Source organism: Kazachstania africana, chromosome 8 (genome assembly GCF_000304475.1).
Source record: "Kazachstania africana CBS 2517 chromosome 8, complete genome".
NCBI classification, from domain to species: domain Eukaryota; kingdom Fungi; phylum Ascomycota; class Saccharomycetes; order Saccharomycetales; family Saccharomycetaceae; genus Kazachstania; species Kazachstania africana.
In genome coordinates, this window is record NC_018947.1 from 467,024 (window position 1) to 488,711 (window position 21,688).

The following is a 21,688-nucleotide window of genomic DNA, read 5'->3' on the forward strand; positions in this document are numbered from 1 at the left end:
GTCTTACCTTGGATGGATGTCATTGCGGTGGGAGTATTACTGTAAGTCTTGCTACTGCATTTAACATTTTGCCAAGGTTTCATTCTGTGAAGAAGGTTATGACATTTGCCTCTGAAAAGCTCCGAAGTATCATATGCCCTTGACGATGTATGAGGTAGAAACCTATGGGGTCTCATCATTTCCCCTAGCTATGACTATTCTCCTACGACGACTGCCATTCAATCAAGAGGAGGAAACGAGGCTGCAGGAGCTGTGGATTGTCTCATTAGCAGTAACTCCTCGTAACCATCCGCAATAGTCTTTTTCTACTGTTTACGATCAGCCTCTTTCACCGTCTGTAACAGGACTGTTCATCCTCTGTAGCCACCTTGCCCTTAGAATACGAGATGAGTATCCGATGCCTGACCGGCTCACAATGACACTTCTTGAAACATTCTCAGCTGCCATTAACCTATCCCATCCAGTAAATCCACCATAGATGGCATGGCTTACCAGAAATAGTCGATTAGCAGAAGGCATTGTTTGGTACAATAAGATTTACGGATTATATAATGACGAAAAAAGCTTACTTCAAGGTACATATTCAAATATCAGATCACTCAAGATACTTTGCACTGGTTAGAATCGTATCAATGAGCTCGTGTCCACAGAAGAGGCTACTAACGAAAGATGACATGGAGATATGGGATTCCAGTCAAACGAAGAAGGAGCTTATAAATTTTATAACTGACTTAGCAGAAGCCGTTAAGGATCGCGATAATACACAGTTTAAAGAACCTATTTCGGCAGAAGTAAGTTCGACACTAGCTCTACTGGATTCAGTTCTGTCAGTGGTGGACGAGCATCCAGTTTTAAATGACACTACATCCAGATTTGGAAAAACTGAATTCAGATCATTTTATCAGGATGTGAAGTCAAATTGCCACAATTTGCTATCAAAGGCATTTGATACCCTTACGACAAATCAAATTGAACAGCTATCTATTTACTTTTACGAATCATGGGGTAATGAGGAGAGAATTGACTATGGCTCCGGCCATGAATTGAATTTCATTTGCTTTCTTTATGGTTTGTACAAATATGACGTATTTCGATTAGAAAGGGACTCCACCAATATCGTCATCTTAGTATTTGTTAAGTACTTGAAGATAATGAGACGTTTGGAGACTTTATATTGGTTGGAGCCTGCTGGATCACACGGTGTATGGGGTCTAGATGATTATCATTTTCTACCGTTCCTATTTGGTGCATTTCAATTGTCAAATCATAAGCACTTAAAACCAAAATCTATTCATAATGATGAAATTGTAGATATGTTTAAAGACAAGTATCTATATTTTGGTTGTATAGCATTTATTAACTCTGTAAAGACAACAGCATCTTTACGGTGGCATTCCCCCATGTTGGATGATATCAGTGGAGTGAAAAAATGGTCAAAAGTTTCAGAAGGTATGATAAAAATGTATGTTGCAGAAGTGCTAAGCAAGTTACCAGTCATGCAACATTTTTACTTCAGTGAATTTTTAGCCTGTCCCACTGGGATCTCGCCATATGATGAAAGGAATGAACATTTGGAGAGTGAACACGTCCACAGTGGTTGGGGTGACTGCTGTGGTATCAAAATTCCAAGTGCAGTTGCAGCTACGGAGATGAATAAGAAGGGAGCACATTACAAACCAATGCCATTTGACTGAGGAATGAGGGAGATATATGCAAGATAGAGATATAAATATATATAAAGTTTTAAAATCTTTGAGATGATAAGATCGGATTCCAGGGCAATTCTTCAAATTCAGAATCAAATTCTTGTTTCCATATTTTTATACTTTTGTCTGTTTCCCCTGTGATTAATCTAAGACCTGTCATATCGAAACTACTGGATAAAATTCCACGTTCACTTTCTAAGGATCCAGGCATTTGTTTTGTCTTGAAGGATTGATATTTGTGTCCTGACCTGTAATCATAGAATGAAAGTGTACCATCATCTGCACCGGCAAATAAGACGTCATCTTGATTTACACATAATGTGTTAATTATCCCAGAATTTTGTGATTCGAAATTAGTTAGGAGGGATCCTTCAGGTAATTTCCACGATCTGATATCATTTGTAGAGCAGGATGCCACAGAAAATTCTCCTGGATGTACTGCGATATCTCTGACTGCCTTCCTATGATGTGTTATTACTTTCATTGGCTTCGCTGCAACAAGATCCCATGTTATCACTGTAGTATCATTGGAACAACTAATGATTTGTGGATCCGCAGGCGTGCATTTGACGCTATTTATCGGACTCTTGTGTCCAACCAACGTTATAACTGCTTTTTTGCTTCTAATGTCCCATAATTTAACTACACTATCTCTACCTGCCGATGCAATTAGAGATAAAGTTGGATGAATATCGACGGTATGTACACCTGAAAGATGACCAAAATAGTCTCTGATGGGGGCATTCTTTTCCAGATCCCAGCATTTCACTAGTTTATCTTCACTTGCAGAGAACATGTAAGGATGCCTCTTGGACACTACCAGATCTCTAACGCCCATTACGTGGCCAGATAATGTCAATTTCAATTTACCGGAAGCAAAATCCCATACTTTGATCGTAGAATCATTACTCCCCGTGGCAAACCATTCATTATCGACAGGATCCATCGCTATACATCTCACCCAACCAAGGTGGCCGTTTATCACTTTTGAGAGTTTCCACGGGTTGTGTTTTCGAGGTTCCTGTGTTATCAACTTTTGGTATCTATCTAGTAAAGATTCGCCCGCAACATCTCTTGTGGTATTATCTAGTGGAATGAGAGCAGTTGACAACGGTTTTTCCTGTATGTCGAAAGGATCGTTTTGCTCCAGTATAGGTTTACGTTCATTTATTTGATCTTCTAGATACGAAGGTAATTTACCCATATATTTGAACTGATTATTCCATCGTATTTCAGAATAAAAGTCATCTATTTCTCTTAAAAGTGGATTTTCGCCATCGTACGAGTCCATTATCTGATGATCTGCTCCGGTCTATATTCCTCTGATTGCACCAATTGTAGTGTTTACAGTTCAATGTAAATAGAATTATTACGACTGAAAGCCATATGAGTGATATTGGGTGTCTGGGTTTTTGCTCTTTCCACTACTACAGAAACTGAAATATTCTCTATGGTGGTGACCTACTAGGCTACCACTGCATTGCGAATAGGTTACCATGACATATCCTTGTGGAAACCTGCCAAACGTGGGTTAAACCACTATGAGAGCTAGAGAAACGCTATTTGATCGCTTCCACCGGGAAAACCACCCTCTATCACATCCCCACTGTCTTCGAACAAGGACAACTATCGCCCATTGAAGCCATAAGCCATCATCTGACCGTTTCTATTCCATTAGATGAGCTCATCGCATTACAGCTGTATCACTCATTACGAACAACTGAAAATTTTGTTATGTGAAATTTTTTCATGCGATGAGCTCTATTATTATTATTATATGGCGATGAGTATATATGAATTAGTACTATATTCTGAGAAGAAGTAGAGTAGGACAATCCCAAATATATACGTATATTAATCCTTATGGCACCACAACCAGCTGCTGAAAGACCTGCTCAGTACAGGCAGAAATCACGTAAGGGTAAGAAGGCATGGAGAAAGAATATCGATTTGACTGAAATTGAAAAATCCGTGGCTATGCAGAGGGAACATGAGATTACTCATGGTACTGAGAACATTGCAGATTTGAAAGATGATTTGCTTTTCCAAGTTGATGAGGATGGTGATAAAGAGCTCAAGTCTAAGCTGATTAAAAGAAAGCAAATCAAAAAAGTTATGAAATCTACAGAAATTTTAGATTCTATCAAGACAAATTCTAAAGTCAATGCATTAATGCATCCAAAACAAAATACTATTGTTAAATCCAACAAAATTCAAGGTGTTTCGAAACATGAGTTGACCAAATTAATGGCTTTAGCTGGTAGAGTACATGGGGAATCCAAGTTAAAGAGCAGATCTGCCAAGGATGGATTAGTGAAATCTGATTCATTCGACCTATGGGGTTCTGACGACAAGAAACAAAAGCAGATCGAATTGCCATCCGGTATTAGACTTGACGTAGACTCTAAGGATCAAGTTCCAAAAGAATTATTGACAAAGTCTACTACCAGTTGGTCGAAGCCATCCGTGGCACCGGCTACAATGAGTACTGAACCTGTAAAGATTAGAGATTTCGATGCTATCCCACATGCAGGTAAATCCTACAATGCAGACAAGAAGGCCTGGGCTAATCTGCTAAATAAGGAATATGAAGTTGAGAAAGTTAAAGAGGAAAAAAGAATTGCTTTGGAACAATACAGAGAAAGAATCAAACATTTAATGGCGACACTCGATGATAATGAAGAAGAATCTTCGTCAGAAAGTGACAATGAACAGGAAGAAGACATCGAAGGAGATGAAATTGATACTGACTCCATAATGAAACTATCTGTCAATGAACCAGTCAAAAATAAGAAGAAGACCAAATATCAAAGAAATAAAGCCAAGAAGCATGAAGAGAAGGTGAAATTGCAACAAGAATTAAACAAATTAAAGGAACAAGTACGTGAACTAGAGAAAGTCGAGGAATTCGAAGAAGAGATTGCCCAAAAATCGCAACCTACAAAAACTAGTAAGAAGCAAAGAAAGCTAAATAGAAACAAATTAGGTACCAAATATGGTATTCTTGATGAAAGACTGGAAATCAAATTCTCTGATGAACTTTCAGACTCATTAAGGAAATTGAAACCTGAAGGTAACCTTCTTTATGACAACGTCAGAAAACTACAAAGTTCGGGTGTCATTGAATCTCGTGTGCCAGTCAAACAAGGTAGAAGATACAAGCAAAAGATCACTGAAAAATGGACTTACAAGGATTTCAAATAAAACCTAATCTAATATTCTTATATCTATATATGTCCCATGCACCACTTATGTAAAGTAGCCTCATCAAGCCATCTTTTGTATATTAGTAATGCAAGGATATGATTTTTGTTGTCGTACGATTTTAGATTAAAGTTATATAAACGGGATAACTTATAGATCCTTGCAAATTGCTTTATATCTTGGCTCTGGAAAGTGATTGAGAAGAACAATGTCATACACAGGCATATTACATAATTACGCTGGTAGGCATGCTGCTTTTGAGTTTGCCCCTACGAAGCTGCCTAACGTTTTAATTGCCATTGGAGGCATGACAGATGGCCTCCTGACGGTACCCTACGTGCAGGGATTGCCTGAAGTAATGAAACAATACAACTACTCAGTAATTCAGATTCAATACACGAGTAGCTTCAAAGGTTGGGGTACTTCTTCTCTACAACAGGACATAAAGGAAATTGCCCAATTGATTAGGTTCTTAAAATCTGAAAAAGGTGGTAAACGAGACAAAATAATGCTCATTGGTCACTCTACTGGCTCTCAAGATGTCATGACGTATCTTTTAAATGAAGACAAGTACAAAGATTGTGAAATTGTGGCTGCAATCTTGCAAGGGTCAGCTTCTGACAGAGAGGCAATGAGAATGGAATATGATGATGAGACTTTGTCAAATCTAAACAAGAGAGTGGAAAAATTGATAGCTGAAGGTAAGAAAGATGAGCTTTTGCCAACTGAGTTCTCCAATTATGTGTTTGGGGTCCCAATTACAGCATATAGATGGTGGTCAATCATGTGCCCTGGAGGTGATGATGATTATTTCTCAAGTGACCTGGATGAGAACACATTAAGGAGCACGTTTGGGAAGATTAAGAAACCCTTCTTAATTGCATATTCTGGTAAGGATAATTTTGTCCCAGATTACGTTGACAAGGCTGCTGTAATTGAAAAGTGGAGATCCATTGCTAACCCTCAATTTTGGTCTAAAAATTCTGGCCTAGTGGAGGGTGCAGATCATTTCGTTACACAGAGTGACTCTCAACAGTTTTTGTATTCAATGATCAAGGCTTTTATGGAAGAATTCGATCTCTAGACCCTCAGGGCCTGTTTGTGAGTCGTTCATGACTTACCCTATCAAATGCCAAATTTAACTTTACAATACTTTATATAGTTACCATTTATGTGAGGACTCTATGTCTTACTGCTCCTTTTTTATATAACGTTTACAAGATTAACCATATGCAAAGTTTAAAGCTGTTTAGAGACGACTCATTCTGGAACAGTATTAGTATAGAGATAGCTTAGATGCACTCTCATACTGTAAAAAGTCGAAAATGCTCGAGCAATCTGCTTCTTCTGGCTTACAAGCTATCATTTTATGTCATTCTGGGCATCGTTTATAGAGTTTACATTTTGCTCATAAAGTGTGAAAAACTGAATAATAAACATAAACCACATGGGCATTGGCAACGAGGTATGAGTCGTGTCTTGGGTATTGGTACAGATATAGTCTACCTTCCACGATTTGCAAGGCTAATATCTAAATATGGTAAAAACTCTTCTTCTGCGTCGCTGACTAAGTTAACAAGCAAGTTCATGAGTGAACATGAGCAGAAAAAGGTACTTGGAATGATGGTAAAGGGCCATTCCACAGGAAATAACGATTCGATTGTACGATATGCTGCTGGAATCTGGGCAGCAAAGGAAGCCACTTACAAAGCATTATGTTCTTATGTACCAGCTGCTGCAATGCCTCCAGCTAAGACAATATATACAAAGCTATTGAATAAGACGAACTCGGAAACAGGAACGCCAATGTTAGAGCTTAGTAGTGACTTCATTGAGATACACCCTGAGTATTCTGTATTTTATAAATCTTACATTCAAGAACATTGTAAAGTTTTTATTTCCATTTCTCATGATCATGATTATCTAATCTCGTATGTCCAAATCACAAATTAAGACATCATTTCATATATACATTGATATATTCTTACGTACCGATTTCTTTAACTATTAAATGCAAAAACCCATCAAAACTTCTCAATTTCGTATATAAATTGAACATATCGTCTTCTAACGATACTACAATCCCTTGACTGACAACGCACCCAGAAAACATACCGTTTGTAAAATCATCTGGGAACACTTCCAGTAGTACGTTCAGTAACTTCTTTATAGAACCGTTACTATTCACTAGAGAGACTGTTGGTTGTATTTTTTCAAGATCTGAATTTGTTCGATGTAATATGAGAGGTATGAACTGGGGTCGACGAGATAGAATCTTTGCGCTAACTTTATCAAATTCATCCTGTTCTCTATTGATCACACTTTTCCAAAATTTCTTGGCTTCTTTAATAGATAAAGACATCATTGCCTTGGAAGATCCATTTAATATGAAACAAGCTTGCTTCCATTGATGCATCCAGTAGCTACGGATCTGATCCACTTCATCGACGATCGGGATATGTCCTCTAGGTAAGCTCAGAGCGTATTTTAAATCAATCTTCCAAACGTTAATGGAATATTCAGAAGCAAGCTCCCCCTTCTTAGAGTTACTGCCCTTAATGGTGTCAAATAAGACACCCATCGGATAGTACCAAGGCAATAACTGGCCATCACATTCAAACCAAACCTTTGACATCACTTCAGAAACGTCGAATCTCAAAAATCTCTGCAATTTCTTGAGCATTCCCTCCAAATACACGACAATATACGTGTCTCTCGGTATCCTTACATTCAGCAATCGTTCAGTAGTACTCGTTCCCTTCAGGACCAGCGTATCATCGACACATATTTGCACATTCAGAGCTCCATCCCATATAAGTTTCCTGATTTCACTCATAAGAACTCTCTCTACCAGTGAGACCAGCTTCCATATCTTTGCTCTTACTAAGTGTTATATAACATTAGTTAATTTCAATATAAAATAATGCGATGCGATGTTCAGGAATACTTACATATTAAACTTTCAGAACAAGAGTGTATAGAAAACCTTGCTGCTAGAAAGTTACTAGGCTTATATGAAGATTGTCAAGGAGGATGCTGGTGTGAATGCTGAGTGGCTTTGGCAGAATGATGATAATGAAAGAAGCGTAGATGCTTTTGATCGTCCAGAGAAGACGTATTTGATCTTCGGAATATTCGTACTTGACAGATTAAGCAATGATGTAGGCTCCAAATTAAGCGATCTTTCATTGAAATTGGAGCAGCTGCTAAAGCCCTGGAATGCATCGTTTCCCTGGACGGAATATAATGGGGTTTCTCAGAGGTTGATGAGGCTCGATGATGGGATGCAGTATATCTTTGGTCACGTATGCGTCGAAGATAATGTTCAAGATGAAGAGATCTTGATCGTCAACTTATTACATAAACTATCTAAAGATTGTGGACCGGAAGTCTTCATTCGAGTATGTGATACAGACGGTGACTTCTTATTGATAGAATGCAATGAAGCTCTCCCGGAAGAATACCAATACCCTGTGGCTAACAATAGATTATGGTTACATGAGGGCCGATTCAAGATGATTCCAACTTATTTTTATGCTGGTAGAGGACTAACTTACGAGGAAGCTCTAGAGTTTTTATCGAAAGCATACTATAAATGCATAGAAATAAACTCATTATCAGAAAAGGTAACTTCATCGATGCTAACCAATTTCCCAAACAATATTTTCTCCAATTTAGGTGTGTTAAGGCTTGAAATTGAAGATGTGCGATCATTTGAGTTATTGAAACGAAATCCAAAAATTGTCAGCCCTCTTCTAAAACAGTTAATGTCAGAGGACAGTATTGAAATATCATTTGAGAAAATCGGAAATGAACTTCATAACTTGGATGTTATGGTGCCTCAGAGTCATGCCAATATTTTGGTTCTATATCTAGAAAATCACAACTTCAAGAAAGATTCATCTGTAATGCCTGTTTACGCTGGACGTATAATTTCTCGACTATTGAATGAGTGCATTAGTAGAGACTTTATTTCTGTGGATCAAGATGCAAAAGACGATGGGCAAAAGGTCTGTACTGATATTTTTGAGGCGTATCCTCTTCAGACGGTAGACCTCCTGCGCTCGATTCCAATGGAGAAAGATGTGGATCCCAATGAAGAGTTGATAGAGAAATTGGGTAAGTTTTTCAGTAGTGCACAAGATTCTTCAATTATCCGTGATGAATTTAAAGAACAAGGTGGAGAAAGCGATAGGGACAGTGATGCTGATAATAGTGACAGCGCAGAAAAAGAGTTCTTCAAAGAAAACAATGTAGATATATCTGAAGATGACTTTTTTGAGTTCTTCTTGAAAGAAGCACTCAAAATGAAGGATAGTGATATTGATTTGATGAGAAGCTCCCGACCAAAAAAAGATGTTCCAATACGAGAACCATCACAAGTGACAAAAGAGAACGGTGTATCTGAAGAGGTACATGAAATTCCGAGGGTCTCTCGTGAAAATGATTCACTTAGCGAGTTGTTTGAATCTTTCAATATGGACGGTGATTCAGGCAACTTATTTCATACAATGCTGAGAGAATTATCAAAAGAAAAATGAATTTAACTTTACCACAGGACAAGGTATAAGTGAAAAATGAATAGTCTTTTTTAACATATGGAATGTATATAAGGTGCTTTTATAAAGAATTTGAAGTCGTTATTTATCATATTCTCCTTCGGAGAAGTTATCTTCCTGATCAGCAACTATGATGGAATCCTCATCTTCTGAACCGCCCGTTATTATCGACTTTGAGTCACTTTGGAAGTGAGACCAGTCACTATCGTTACTCATGCTTCGTCCTGTGGGATGTTGTGCGGATTCCGTAAGCTTCCTACCATTTTTATGCAAATTAGAGTCGGTAGGTTGATTTATTTCATCAAAGTGTTCGGAATGTCCAGAAAGTTCATCCTCATCTTCTTCCAACAAAGGATTTTCATTCACCTCTTCCATGAAATTATGTTGCGAATAGTCGAATTCATGATCATCCGTAGAAGATTCTTCCTTTATCGCATTTTCAGTTGGAGAAGAAGAACTTTTCAAGAAGTTCAGTTGCCTCGTCCTATTTCTCCTCCTTCCTCTAACAGTACCAGGTCTATTGTTAACTAGCGTTCTCTTTGATGACCATGAATGTTGTGCTCCGAATCGAGGTAAAACAGATTCCTTTATAGATGATGCTTTAGTATGATGAAGATTTTTGTTTAATTGTGTAGTAGTGGTGGTAATATCATAGAAAGAATCCGCTCTTGAACTTCTATCTGACAAACTTGAGTTTTCAGAACGAATACTTAAATCTCTACGTAAGAACCGTATATTGGGTGGATTTGATAGCATTTCTGAATTGGAGCTTGATGAATGTTGAGTAAGTACACCTGTTGAACTTGAATGAGATATATTAGGTCTTATACTTGTATTGGGAATGAAAGACGTAGCTCCGTCCGTAGAATAATCCGATAAGTACGTCTCGGTTGATATTTGTGATAATCCAGAAAGAGGTCTTGAAGAAAACTTATTGTTTTCTACCGATCGTGATCTCGATTTGTAAAGTGAGTTGGAGTCATAATTCCGTAGTGAAGCATTTCTCGAAAGGTCGCTAGATATAGTAGATTTAAACCTTTTGACAGTTTGTTCTTGAGAGATTCCTTTAACATCAGCATCTTGCAAGTCACTTGAGAAAACAACGTTTAACGAAGTTTCCATGTCTTTTTTGGGAGACGATTTGCTTATTGAGGAAATTTTTGATTTAGAACTATTTTTAGCTTGTGAAGATCCTTTACCCATAAGAAAAGAATCGGTGACTGACCTTGATGGACTTTTCCTACCAGTCTTTTCTTCCTCGGGAAGACTGGAGATATTTGATTTAACATTGTTACTTGACGCATGCTTCTTCTGTTTGAAGAATTTCGAAAGTTTTGAGAATATGCCATTTTTACCGATTGCTTCAGTATTCTCTGAATGAGGAACTGTCGATATTGAATTACTAGATTTTCCCGTAGAGGAGTTTAATAGCACTGGCGCAGACGTTTGCCTAGCTGTTAATGGATTTTTTTGCAATTCACTGGTTCTACTAATTATCTTACCAAGCGAAGTGTTCTTTCTTAATTCTAGAGAGGATCGTATTGGCTTATCATTTCCTAGTACATCAGATGAACAGGCGGATTCGAAAACCTTTCGTACTGAAAGAACCGATCTACTTCTTCTAGGACGATAGGACCTTTCGAGTTGTTTTTCACGTTCAAGTAAGAGTAGGTACAATCCTGCGAGCGAATCACATTTTTTCTTCATTATTGAGTGTTTTATTGACTGTGTGTCAAATCCAGATCTTTTTAGCCTTTTCAACAACCTTTTTTCTATCTTTGAATGAAAGTGAATTGAATCGTTTCGTTGTCTTTGTATTATCTTATCGGTTTTTTCCAGTATAGTAAAACCATAAGGCTTTAAGAAATCATGCTTTAAAATTTCTCTAATAGTAGGTCTCTCAGTAGGATCCTTCTTAAGTAGCTTTTTGATTAAATCTTTAACGTCATTACTTGATATGTTATTAGTAAAATCAGGGTCCTCGTTAACAATTTTCCATTTCGTTTTCACTTCATCATCTTCATCAAACGGCATTGCGCCATAAATCATAGTATATAATATGACACCTAAAGCCCAAATATCTATTTTGAAACCATCATATGATTTTCTTTCAATTAATTCAGGGGCCATGTACACGGTAGTACCACATACCGTCTCCAATGTGGATCTAGTCATACACTCCCTAGTAAAGCCAAAATCAGTTAATTTGGCCCTGCCATGTTTGTCTAATAATATATTTTCTAGTTTTAAATCACGATGAACACAATTTAGGGAATGTGCATAGTATACTGCTCCTACAATTTGGGCAAATAACTCGGTACATTCAGCAATCGGTATCCTTTTTGAAAATAAAAGATGATCATACAATTCTTTACCTGGACAGTACTCTAATGCCATCCATACTTTCGTTTCAGTAACTATAATCTCATATACTTTGGTGATATATGGATAGTCAAATTGTCTATGATAAAAAACTTCCCTGACAATATTAGGATCATTCTTATCGCTTGTCTTCAAAACCACTTTACGGTGCGTTGGACGATGTAACGCTAGATATACTTTACCAAAACTCCCTTCACCAATCTGTTTTAGAATTCTGTAGTTACCAACTTCTATTAGCTCATCTGACATGAATTGTCCATACAACTTATTGTAGGCAGACCCTATGATCGCTTTTATATTGTTTTGCTCTGCCTTAGTTGATGCATTGATCCCACTCATCACAGGGTTGGTATATAATACGTGTAAATATAATTTAATAGATTCTTAGCAACAAACAACAGTTATTTGATAATTTTCTAATGTAATTCACTCAATTTTATAACTTTTTGTGAATGTTCAGCAAGGTTTGATGAACAGTACTCCTGTTGATCCACTCAATTAGATACCTATACCCGGTGTTCAACTGATGTGACTTATTCTCTCTGTTTAAGTGATGCATCAAGTTACACTATGAAACCTAATAATAACTTCACTTTAACGCCTCACGTGCAACACGACAGGTCACATGACAATTAAAACATTATTCAAATGTTTAAGCAGTTATAAAATAGCTTGGGATTACCACTGCAGGCGTTTTATGCTACTTAGTAGATTGGTGGTTGGGTAAGGAATCATATATTTGTTGCGTGGCACCCATGTTTCCGTTGCTGCAAGAGTTCAAGAGCAGTCCAGGCGAGACATCAACGACAAAGCCATAATTCGATCTTGTAAAAATGTATAAATGATTTATAAAGAGGGATGCTCTACTTATCTTTGAGAAGCAGGCATATATTGTGCTTTAGGCACCTGGGGGGTTGGAGAGTGCTGTTATAGAACAATTTCTTGTTCGTCATCCCATGCACTTCTATTGAACTTCCAGTGGACGGAGGTTATGTTATCTTTCTTGTCACCCTTTTCACCGATTAGAGTACCGCTGGGTACATTTTTTTGAGAATAATGTAGTAATTTAGCCAATTTTATGAACTCATCTTCCTTTTCTGGTTTCTGTTTACCACTGTCGCTAATGAGATCATAATCCACGTCATTAAACCATCTCCTGTGCCAAGTTGTACCTTTCGCCTCCTCCTGTTTCCGTAGTTCCCTTTGAGACTCTTCTAGTACATTTTTCGTGGTGGTAATGGTATTCATATCCTTGCTCTTTATTGCTTCAGCTACCGCTTCCCACGCCTTTCTGCTTTCTAGAGGATGTTGCTTTTCGATAGGTTTGACACATAAGTGCTCTACAGGCGTTTTATTGGCATCATAGAACAAGATGGCATGGCTAGGTTTCCCACCACTCAAATTTTGGGAAATCTTGGACTTGCCTGACCATTGACCATGAATAGTGAACAATGCATTGGTTTTAAGTTTCGAGGCCTCGAAATTTCTGTAGATATGTGCCTTGTAATAATTTTTCTTACCTGAGAAATAACCTCTACCAGAATATTCGATGACACAAAGCAATCCAGTGGAAGATTGTATATACGATTTACCGTCCAATTCAACAAAGGGTGACCCAACTAGAATCCCCTCGACGTGTAAAGGAGGTGTTGTGATTAAGTAAGTTTCATTTTTTACGTTTAAAATGGTATGTCCGTATTGTTTAACATTAAGCATCAAAGATTTCGTGAAAGTTGCTTTGAATCGATTGTAACCTTCTAATTTGACGTTATTTTTATCGTTAAACACACTGAATGCGGTAATTGGAGGATGATGTGATACTTGCTCACTCAAAAGTACAGTTTCCTCAAATCTCTCCTTATTACGATTATTTTCCCATTTGCCAACGAATACCTCCCCTAGAAATGGATTCAATGGCTTCTTTTCTGAACCCATTGATTCGTTACGTGAGCAATATTGAGATTTGAGTGTCGAAATGAACCATTTGGTAACTGACAGCAACCTGGTAACCTCGGGAGATTCCAAATTGAACCGATTAATGTGAACAATATCATTGTCATCGACGATATTCTCAAGTAAATATGTCTTATAATTATCCTGGGTTATGAAAGATGCCTCTAGGAACAGATCTGGATGTTCTGCCCAATATTGGGAGAATTCAGATAGTGACACGGGGGATAGGATGAATGGTGGCGCAGATAAGGATGAGAGATCACCATTGAATGAAGTTAACGACTTCAAAAATGAACTCCATGTGGAACTACTTGCGTATTGAGACATTAGAGACCTGGTAAAGGTATATACAGCAGCTAACTGAGTTACTCTTTGACCGTCAAACTGTAATATAAAATTGATCATTTTTCATATAATCCCTGACATAAAAATACGAGCGGAATATCATTATAGGAATGGCTAATACACTTCGCCCCCCTAGGGCAGAGGTTCAATCAAATACAATCCCATGGGTAACCTATATAGTAGCTAAATGTACATAAGCAAATTCTAGATTATCAGTCAAGCCTTTGACTGGAATAAATTAGAAATTGGGTTAACTTGTCAGACTACCATTCACGCCCACCCTAAATTCCATCTCTCTTCGAAAGAGTACATGGAAAGGGTCAAGATCATCGCGCCAATTAAAACTCAACGAACCTACTAGGTAAGTTGTTGAAATGCAACCGGCAAAGCATATGAACATTTTTGATTAGATGGCCGAATTGCTAAGAATTGCGGACCAAGCTATTTAAAAATTTTCTGGTTTCTCACTCTAGGGCATGAAGGTTTTGTCACTCATCAACCAAGTTGGATTCAGTGGCTCTTTTGAAGAGTCAAAGAGTGACGATTACTATAGAAATGATCCTATGAAGTACGTCGACATAGATTTTAAAATAAAAACAAAAAGTAAAAGGAAAAGATGAAATTAATATAACTTTTAACTTGAATGGCACTGCCTTTATATACTTTTTGCAGGTCGTCTTCCACAAGGAAAAAAAAAAAGAAAAGAAAACGTCTCGCATCGAGGTTTGGGTTGGCCAAGAATTCTGTTAGGGCTTGGCCCAGAGGGTTTGGTCTCAGATCTGGCAAGAGTGTACGAAAGCCAAATGGTACAAAGCATGCAACTGCCTCGACTACAACTCTACCAGATGAAAACATGTTGCATGCAGTTACTAAGCTACAAGGACCTCTCACTTTCAGCAGTCGATGCACTCTTGCCCCATTGCCTCTCACCTTGCTACGTAACACCTGGCATATTCTTCTGTATACAACAAGTCATAGCCATCTTTATCGTTGCGATGAGCTCTCTCGTTTGACTGTTTTTTTCTATCGTCACCCATACATTTTGTGATTCCAGAAAATTTCTTCGAATTTTTTTGTGCGTCGCTCTCCGAAAAAAAACAGAAAAATCTTCTGCATGAAAAACGAATTCTGCCCATCGGAAGGGACGCCAGGCCGAACAGTCAGTTCGAGGTGTCAGCCTGGGGACAGACTTCTCAGCTTCCTGGGCAGGAATCCTTGCAGCGGTCTCGGGTGGAGAACATCCTTTGCTAGACGGAGGCTTTGGACGGAACTGACGGCAGCCCTCTCGCCAGACAGATTCGGTTCAGTACCTGGATTGGGAAGGATACTGTGAAATTTCAGAAGTAATGGCATTAGGTATTCAAGGTTGGGTATTTAGATATAGTTCTTAAAATAAGGTTACGACAGCTGTCATAATAGAGATAACTAGTAACAATGGCTGAATCTCATAGATGTATGTGAAATATGTTAACCAGTTGAGTTGTCCGTAATAGTGGTTTTTCCAATAGTCAAGAGAATGGTGGAAGTAAAAAGTGGAAATCCAGTTCGATGAATGATGGTTTGTTTAATACCACAAAACGTTACCGGAACTACTCCAAGTTTGAAAGCTTACGACCTTCATGAGAAGGTACACCAGATTATGAAAGACAGCTCGATTTTTTAGATATCCATGCAAAAATATTTTACTAACATTATGTTCTATTACCCATTTTTATTTAGTATACGTCAAAGGTAAACATTTATCTTACCAAAGATCCAAGAGCACCAACAACCCAAACGTCTCTTTAGTTAAGATCGAAGGTGTTGCTACCCCAGAAGATGCTCAATTCTACTTAGGTAAGCGTGTTGCTTACGTTTACAGAGCTTCTAAGGAAATCAGAGGTTCCAAGATCAGAGTCATGTGGGGTAAGATCACCAGAACTCACGGTAACTCTGGTGTCGTTAGAGCTAAGTTCAGAAACAACTTACCAGCTAAGACTTTCGGTGCTTCCGTTAGAATCTTCTTATATCCATCTAACATCTAAGCGCATTATGTATTTTTAATATTAATTACTACATTTTTTAAAATTTAAATATTATAAAATTTAATGCAATAAATACAAAATAATATAATTTTCATTTATTAGAATGTCAAATATGTTTAGTGTCTCTGTTACATAGTCTTTTTTTTTTGATATGCAATTTTGCGAAATTAATGTTGTATATGTCTGTATGTAATGCTAGCGTTCAAAGTCTTGTACTTCTCCTTTTGAAAAAATCCATCACTTTCTTAGCAGTTGTCGAATGCTGGGCTCCTGCATTCTCCTTCGTACCTTTTATGTCTCTTGCTACCTTTTTGAAATCTCTAAACGATTGTCTATTGGCAATAGTATTTGAAATGTCCCGCTTCAATGGTAATTGCTGATTCGGCATATTAGAATTGGTAGTAGATGTGTGATGAACATGCTCATTCTGTGTGTTGAAGGCAAATAAACTGAATCTCTTCCTATCAGGATACTTCCTCTCTGGCTTTTCATCCTCAGGGTTATTCAATTTTAGATTATCAACTTGTTCATGTAACAATCTAATACTCGAGTCTACGTCATGCTTGGATGATGACTGACTTGTCATATTGATTGAAACGTTGTCAGTACGGATATATGCCTTATCTTTTATTGAGAATGACCGGCGTGGGTACAATTTTGGTGAGTTCTCCGCCGAATTAGCAACAGAAGTCACCGCTGTGTCAACATCTAAGCGTGGAACATTGTCAAAAGGTGAATCTGAATATTCCGTTTTCTTGGAACTCTGTGAATCTGAAGGGATCTTTTGTTTCGCATAATCTGGTTTAGTGTCAAAACTAAAATCATCTTCCAGCACTGTGGAAAAGGTTCCAGGATGATATGATGTAGGTCTTGGTTTTCTATGTGAGATGTTGCTGGAATGTTTAGGTAATATATTACTATGATTTCCCCTCTTGATTGTTGGACGAGTATATGTATTTGGACCAAATTGAGAATGTAACATTGAAGAGTTCTTCACGGGAAGTTCCGGAAGAATATCCTCTATGGAGGTGTCCCCGTTATGCTGGGTTTCATGGAACACATTCTCAAGTTGAGAATTTTCCTTACCAGTTATTGATTTTTTAGAAAGTGGTGATGTATTGTTTCTAAAGGAATTATTCATCAAAGGAGATTTTCCAACACTGGACGAATTCGATTTTCTCCTATCTTTCGAAGCCCTAATGGAAGAATTGTAGTACTCCCTCTCCGCATCTACAACAGCTTGCAATGCTATTGATGCTGCAGAATTGCTTCGTTTATGTAATTCTGAATTTCTGCTTACTGGAGAGTGACGACGCTCTGGAGAAGTGGAAGGTGGAATCGTAAGGACATGCGATTGTGACTCTCTTGGTGGTACAGGAAATGAAATAAGCGTAGAATCCATTATTAGAGAGTTTCTCTTTTCATTTCCAGAGCCCATTGATGAAATTGAACATGATGAATGCGGTCTTGTCTTGTTTAGATTAGTATTTGCGTTGTTGCTATTATTTGAATATTGTTTTTTACTATGTTTTGGTAATCTAAGTATGCTTTGTGAACGTGAAATGTTATCCCATTCTTCTGGAGAGATTGATAAAAATGGTGTGTGAGGTTTCAGCCACTGATGCTTCAAGATATATCTCAAATCAACCCTTTTCTTGGGATCAGCGATTAGAATTCTTCGCAACAAATCTCTTGGAATGGCCGTAATGTATTCTGGAAATTTTAATGGAGTGGTCGTAATGTAGAAATACAATTTAGCAATATTTTCACCACTTGGATTTTCTGGATCATCATCCCAGGGAAGATAACCTGCGAGCATAGCAAACAATATAATTCCACATGACCAAATATCCACCTTTCTTGCTTCATATGGTTGTGAACTTATTACCAACTCAGGTGCAGCATAACATGGAGAACCACACGACGTTTTCATCAGTTCGTTACTAGTAACGAATTCATTAACGAATCCGAAATCGGTTATAATAAGGTTTTCATTCTTGTCTAATAGAATATTTTCCAATTTTAAGTCTCTATGAATTAACCCTTTCGAATGAATATAATTTACACCAGATATTAACTGAGCAAATAATTTACATGCTATCGTTTCTTTTAACCTTTTTTTCCTTTGAATATATTTGTAGAATTCACCGCCTGAAGCGTATTCCAATACTATGCCAATATATTTTGAGTTTTGTAAAACTTCATCTAGTTTAACAATATTTGGGTGTGTTAATTGTTTTAATGCATTAATTTCACGATATATTTTAATTTCCCTTCTTGGATCCTTCGATATTGTATCTCTTCTAATAAGTTTTATTGCCACTTGTTTCGGTACTTCTATGGGTAACGCAGGAGTCGCGTACAAGCCAAGACCATTTGCCGATGGACTGTGGCTTTGCTTATTCGAGATACTCTTAGACCATCCTAATTTTACCTTCCCAAACTCACCCTGGCCTATAGTGGATCCAATAATATAAGGACCAAACGTAACATAGCGTCGTTTTTGCTTCGGATTTATATCCTTTTTATTTGAAGAAGAGTGCAGTAATAAATCATTAGTATTTCCCGTGATAGAACTGCTCCCATGTGAGTTTAGTAGTGAATATGTATAGGAGGCTCCTTCGTAGCAGGTGTGACGTTTGCTCACACTCGTCATAGTTCTGGAGTGAGTATTTGGAACTTCTCGTTCAGTGTGAATATAAACCTGCCTTTTCTTGCCGTATGTACAGGTATGTAAAGTGTCTAGAGGCAATAGTCTTCTGGACTCAGAAATGGAATATAAATTCCTTATAAGTTTCTCTGGGTAAATAGCTTACAAATGAGTCTTACAGAGGGATGGTGATGAGATATAAATATCAATGACCACTGAAGGAAGGGGTAACCTGAGAGATTTTCTACGCTTCTTAAAGTTTAACTTACTCAATCAAAACTCTTTGCAACTTGGCTTAAACCTTAGTTGTTTTCCTCGAGGATTATATTTAGAAACCTATTTGTTTACATTTCCGAAAAAGGAATGTATATCAGTAACTCTCCTATTATGGACATTAATACTCGGAAAAATTAAAGATTTTTCCTATTCAGGAAATCCGACACAGATTTTTGTTTACATATTGACTGCAATTGGAAGTATACTGCCAAGATCTAACAGTAGTGGAAGATACGAGGTGATGAGCTCTCGAGAATGCTAAGCAACAAGGGTTGGAGAAAGTTTTAATCTTGGAATTTAGGGCTGGAACGGTAGAGAGCAGCTAATAGTGCAGATCAAAATATCTACGTTTGTGAATGCCACGACATATGCAGTTCTAATTCAATTTCGATGCTAGCAGACATACATTAGGTTTAAAGAGCGTCCAGCAACGTAACTATGCATGTCTCAGTTCTTTACCGCACATATATGCCACTTTTTATCAAAGTAGCGCTGCGACGTTCACCTGGGCAAGAAGTTATTAATGCTATATATATCTAATAATACGTGTATAGCTAGTATGAATAATTATCAGGACCACGCTATTTCAGATTGTAGGTGGGAAGCAGGTTCTTTTGTGGCTATTCCGCTGCTCAACATTTTATTAATTAACGCCTACTGGGGTAATTGGTAGGCATCCACTAGGAGTAAAGAGTGCAGACTTTACAAAGATGTGTCGATAATGTGAACAGTGGTCACAACAAACTCGACACCAACGAAAACAGCAGGCTCCAATGTATCCTTATGATATTCGAGATTGTAAAGTCCTTTTCGGACTACTTACGGTAGCGTAAGCCAATTGCTACATTGAACTCGAAGCGATGTGGGGTTCTAGATATGGCTTTATTATATATGCTCAATCTCATTTTTACAATTCTATTATCAAATTTTGAAGAGAGCTCTAATAGTGCGTAGTATGATCTTTTAGAATTCATATTTATCTGGATTCTTCCTTTACTTTTAGTTTACTTTTTCAATACTTTCAATCCTTCGATAAAAAAAATACATTTTTAAGTTAACATAAAATTCATAGAAAATATGTACGGATTAGATTATTATACAGGTTAGTCTTCTTTCTGTGCGCCTTCTTCTTCATTGTTGGTGGCTTCCTTCTCTTCTTCTTCGGAATCCTCCTGAGGGACCGTAAATGGCTTGTAGATCGTGATTAGCCCATCATTATCTATGGTAGATACCAAATCTTCAATGAAAGGATGATAATCGACCGTGTTCTTCGCTTTCGGGTTAACAGGTGATCTTCTTGATCCACCAGTATGATAAAATGTTAAGCACTCGTTTTGTATTTCTTCTTTGAATTCATTCGTGTCTTCCGTACCACCTTCTTCACTAGAGCCACCTTTCTTGAACAAATATGTCAAATCCCAATGGCATATATTACCAGAGTTACTCATAGTAATCAATTCACTTGGAGAACACTTGGAAAACTTGATACTAGATAGTCCTTCATTATTATGTTGTTCTAAAGTGAAGATACTACCATCAGAACCTTCCTGAATTTCCTCATTCGATGTAATGGTACGCAGATCCCATATCTTAATATTTCCCCTAGAATCACCGGTAGCAAACAATGTGTCTGCAAATGGAGAGGAATCTATACATTCTAAATTTGAGTCGTTAGAATTAAAATCCAAAGTCCATTTAGGCGTAAGGAAGGATTCGCCTTTTAAATCCCAAAATCTTAGGATATTATCATCTGAAGCGGTAGCAACTATGTTCTCATTAATGAATGCCACTGACTTGATTACACCAGCATTAGAAGCAACTTTAAATTTGTGAATAATTTCACCAGCTTTAGAATTGTTGTCCATGACAGTAACGTGCTGCCCTTTCTTGGAATCGGAATAGGCTTTTGCAATTCTCTTACCATCATAAGATACAGTAATGTCCACTACAATTCCAGAATCGATAGATTCCTCGTCGTATGTACTAACTGGGAGAGAGACGTCATCTTTGAACCAAGCAATGGAGCCATTTGAACTCAAAGCCAAAAATCTGAATTCACTGTCCCTCAAAGGGACCAACTTTATTATCTTGGCATTACCGGTATAGGTCCATTCACCTTTTATCAGCGATACTTCGTTAGCACGGACTTTGTTTGTGTATTCATTGTAGTCCGGAACTGGGATCGTATCATCCCTACTATAATGTGCACCTAAAGGTAATACTGTCTCCAACTCGTAAACGTGATTGTTTATTGAGTATAATATAGAAGTTGTCAAAGTACCATTGCTCAAATTAGGAATGCATCTGTCTGTGAAGACTATTGCCTTTGAAGAATCATTAAAAGGCTTTTTGAAGGTTAATAATGATGGTCTGAACGTCGAAATATGTTGGTAGCACATAGGAACTGCCTTTTTCCAAATCTTGAACTCTTCATTCCTTTTCTTGTTTAGTAAAGAATCTTGTTTTAATGTGGTTGCAGCAGGTAAAGGCGATTGACTTAAACTAGACATTTTCCGCAAATTTCAGTCTTGACCTGTAGGGACTTCTCAAATCTTATTCAATCCAATGCAAATAGCGGCTATATCAGCT

At 37.6% G+C, this 21,688-nt stretch overlaps 12 protein-coding genes across 12 annotated transcripts; 6 read left to right on the forward strand and 6 right to left on the reverse strand.

The window, feature by feature from the left end:
* Nucleotides 1-632: 632 nt before the first annotated feature.
* RRD2 (peptidylprolyl isomerase RRD2) lies at nucleotides 633-1,694 on the forward strand (the record flags this gene model as incomplete). Its single annotated transcript, XM_003958739.1, has 1 exon — nucleotides 633-1,694. The coding sequence occupies one exon, from the start codon at nucleotides 633-635 to the stop codon at nucleotides 1,692-1,694; it is 1,062 nt and encodes a 353-aa protein (XP_003958788.1).
* A 49-nt stretch (nucleotides 1,695-1,743) lies between these two features.
* PRP46 (mRNA splicing protein PRP46) lies at nucleotides 1,744-2,997 on the reverse strand (the record flags this gene model as incomplete). The annotated part of the gene is made up of 1 exon (XM_003958740.1): nucleotides 1,744-2,997. The coding sequence occupies one exon, from the start codon at nucleotides 2,995-2,997 to the stop codon at nucleotides 1,744-1,746; it is 1,254 nt and encodes a 417-aa protein (XP_003958789.1).
* A 572-nt stretch (nucleotides 2,998-3,569) lies between these two features.
* Nucleotides 3,570-4,910, forward strand: NOP53 (Nop53p; the record flags this gene model as incomplete). Its single annotated transcript, XM_003958741.1, has 1 exon — nucleotides 3,570-4,910. One exon carries the CDS (start codon nucleotides 3,570-3,572, stop codon nucleotides 4,908-4,910), a length of 1,341 nt encoding a protein of 446 aa, XP_003958790.1.
* Nucleotides 4,911-5,118: 208 nt separating this feature from the next.
* Nucleotides 5,119-5,994, forward strand: KAFR0H02470 (uncharacterized protein; the record flags this gene model as incomplete). The annotated part of the gene is made up of 1 exon (XM_003958742.1): nucleotides 5,119-5,994. The coding sequence occupies one exon, from the start codon at nucleotides 5,119-5,121 to the stop codon at nucleotides 5,992-5,994; it is 876 nt and encodes a 291-aa protein (XP_003958791.1).
* Nucleotides 5,995-6,377: 383 nt separating this feature from the next.
* PPT2 (holo-[acyl-carrier-protein] synthase) lies at nucleotides 6,378-6,863 on the forward strand (the record flags this gene model as incomplete). The annotated part of the gene is made up of 1 exon (XM_003958743.1): nucleotides 6,378-6,863. The coding sequence occupies one exon, from the start codon at nucleotides 6,378-6,380 to the stop codon at nucleotides 6,861-6,863; it is 486 nt and encodes a 161-aa protein (XP_003958792.1).
* Nucleotides 6,864-6,894: 31 nt separating this feature from the next.
* ATG5 (Atg5p) lies at nucleotides 6,895-7,746 on the reverse strand (the record flags this gene model as incomplete). Its single annotated transcript, XM_003958744.1, has 1 exon — nucleotides 6,895-7,746. The coding sequence occupies one exon, from the start codon at nucleotides 7,744-7,746 to the stop codon at nucleotides 6,895-6,897; it is 852 nt and encodes a 283-aa protein (XP_003958793.1).
* Nucleotides 7,747-7,924: 178 nt separating this feature from the next.
* Nucleotides 7,925-9,451, forward strand: KAFR0H02500 (uncharacterized protein; the record flags this gene model as incomplete). Its single annotated transcript, XM_003958745.1, has 1 exon — nucleotides 7,925-9,451. One exon carries the CDS (start codon nucleotides 7,925-7,927, stop codon nucleotides 9,449-9,451), a length of 1,527 nt encoding a protein of 508 aa, XP_003958794.1.
* A 99-nt stretch (nucleotides 9,452-9,550) lies between these two features.
* KAFR0H02510 (non-specific serine/threonine protein kinase) lies at nucleotides 9,551-12,190 on the reverse strand (the record flags this gene model as incomplete). Its single annotated transcript, XM_003958746.1, has 1 exon — nucleotides 9,551-12,190. One exon carries the CDS (start codon nucleotides 12,188-12,190, stop codon nucleotides 9,551-9,553), a length of 2,640 nt encoding a protein of 879 aa, XP_003958795.1.
* Nucleotides 12,191-12,778: 588 nt separating this feature from the next.
* On the reverse strand, nucleotides 12,779-14,131 carry KAFR0H02520 (OSBP family protein; the record flags this gene model as incomplete). Its single annotated transcript, XM_003958747.1, has 1 exon — nucleotides 12,779-14,131. One exon carries the CDS (start codon nucleotides 14,129-14,131, stop codon nucleotides 12,779-12,781), a length of 1,353 nt encoding a protein of 450 aa, XP_003958796.1.
* A 1,452-nt stretch (nucleotides 14,132-15,583) lies between these two features.
* On the forward strand, nucleotides 15,584-16,173 carry RPL33A (60S ribosomal protein eL33; the record flags this gene model as incomplete). The annotated part of the gene is made up of 2 exons (XM_003958748.1): nucleotides 15,584-15,602; nucleotides 15,869-16,173. The coding sequence occupies 2 exons, from the start codon at nucleotides 15,584-15,586 to the stop codon at nucleotides 16,171-16,173; spliced, it is 324 nt and encodes a 107-aa protein (XP_003958797.1).
* A 202-nt stretch (nucleotides 16,174-16,375) lies between these two features.
* Nucleotides 16,376-18,829, reverse strand: KAFR0H02540 (uncharacterized protein; the record flags this gene model as incomplete). Its single annotated transcript, XM_003958749.1, has 1 exon — nucleotides 16,376-18,829. The coding sequence occupies one exon, from the start codon at nucleotides 18,827-18,829 to the stop codon at nucleotides 16,376-16,378; it is 2,454 nt and encodes an 817-aa protein (XP_003958798.1).
* Nucleotides 18,830-20,202: 1,373 nt separating this feature from the next.
* Nucleotides 20,203-21,498, reverse strand: UME1 (Ume1p; the record flags this gene model as incomplete). The annotated part of the gene is made up of 1 exon (XM_003958750.1): nucleotides 20,203-21,498. The coding sequence occupies one exon, from the start codon at nucleotides 21,496-21,498 to the stop codon at nucleotides 20,203-20,205; it is 1,296 nt and encodes a 431-aa protein (XP_003958799.1).
* Between the last annotated feature and the right edge of the window lie 190 nt (nucleotides 21,499-21,688).